This window comes from Cystoisospora suis (assembly GCF_002600585.1).
Source record: "Cystoisospora suis strain Wien I chromosome Unknown contig_942, whole genome shotgun sequence".
NCBI lineage: Eukaryota > Apicomplexa > Conoidasida > Eucoccidiorida > Sarcocystidae > Cystoisospora > Cystoisospora suis.
This window is the reverse complement of record NW_027153743.1, coordinates 8,950-9,197: the sequence shown is the minus strand read 5'-3', so window position 1 is coordinate 9,197 and position 248 is coordinate 8,950. Positions and strand designations below refer to the sequence as shown.

At 48.8% G+C, this 248-nt stretch overlaps 1 protein-coding gene across 1 annotated transcript in view; it reads left to right on the top strand.

Moving 5' to 3' along the window:
- The window catches only part of CSUI_002255 (cation channel family protein), a 27,145-nt gene that overhangs the window by 18,779 nt on the left and 8,118 nt on the right, over positions 1-248 (top strand). Inside the window, exon 7 of the mRNA XM_068062457.1 lies at positions 62-146. Within this exon, the coding sequence (XP_067925566.1) occupies positions 62-146 (85 nt within the window). The remainder of the gene's footprint in view (positions 1-61; positions 147-248) is intronic.

Genomic DNA, 248 nt, shown 5'->3' with positions numbered 1-248 from the left:
TTTGCTTTGGTGCCTGTCCCCTTGATGCATGGCTGGCGGTGGCTACGACGCACAACGACAGGATGCCGATGACGCGGAGATGCGATTACTGTGGGGAAATCTTGTTCTCTCCATGTTCACTCTCTTCACTGTCTTAACACTTGAAGGTGAGAATCGACTTCCACTTCTTATCATCGACTGTACACATCGAGCTTGACACTAAGAAGCTCTTCTTCGATGCTTCTCCTGTCTGCTAGTAGTAGTAGTAG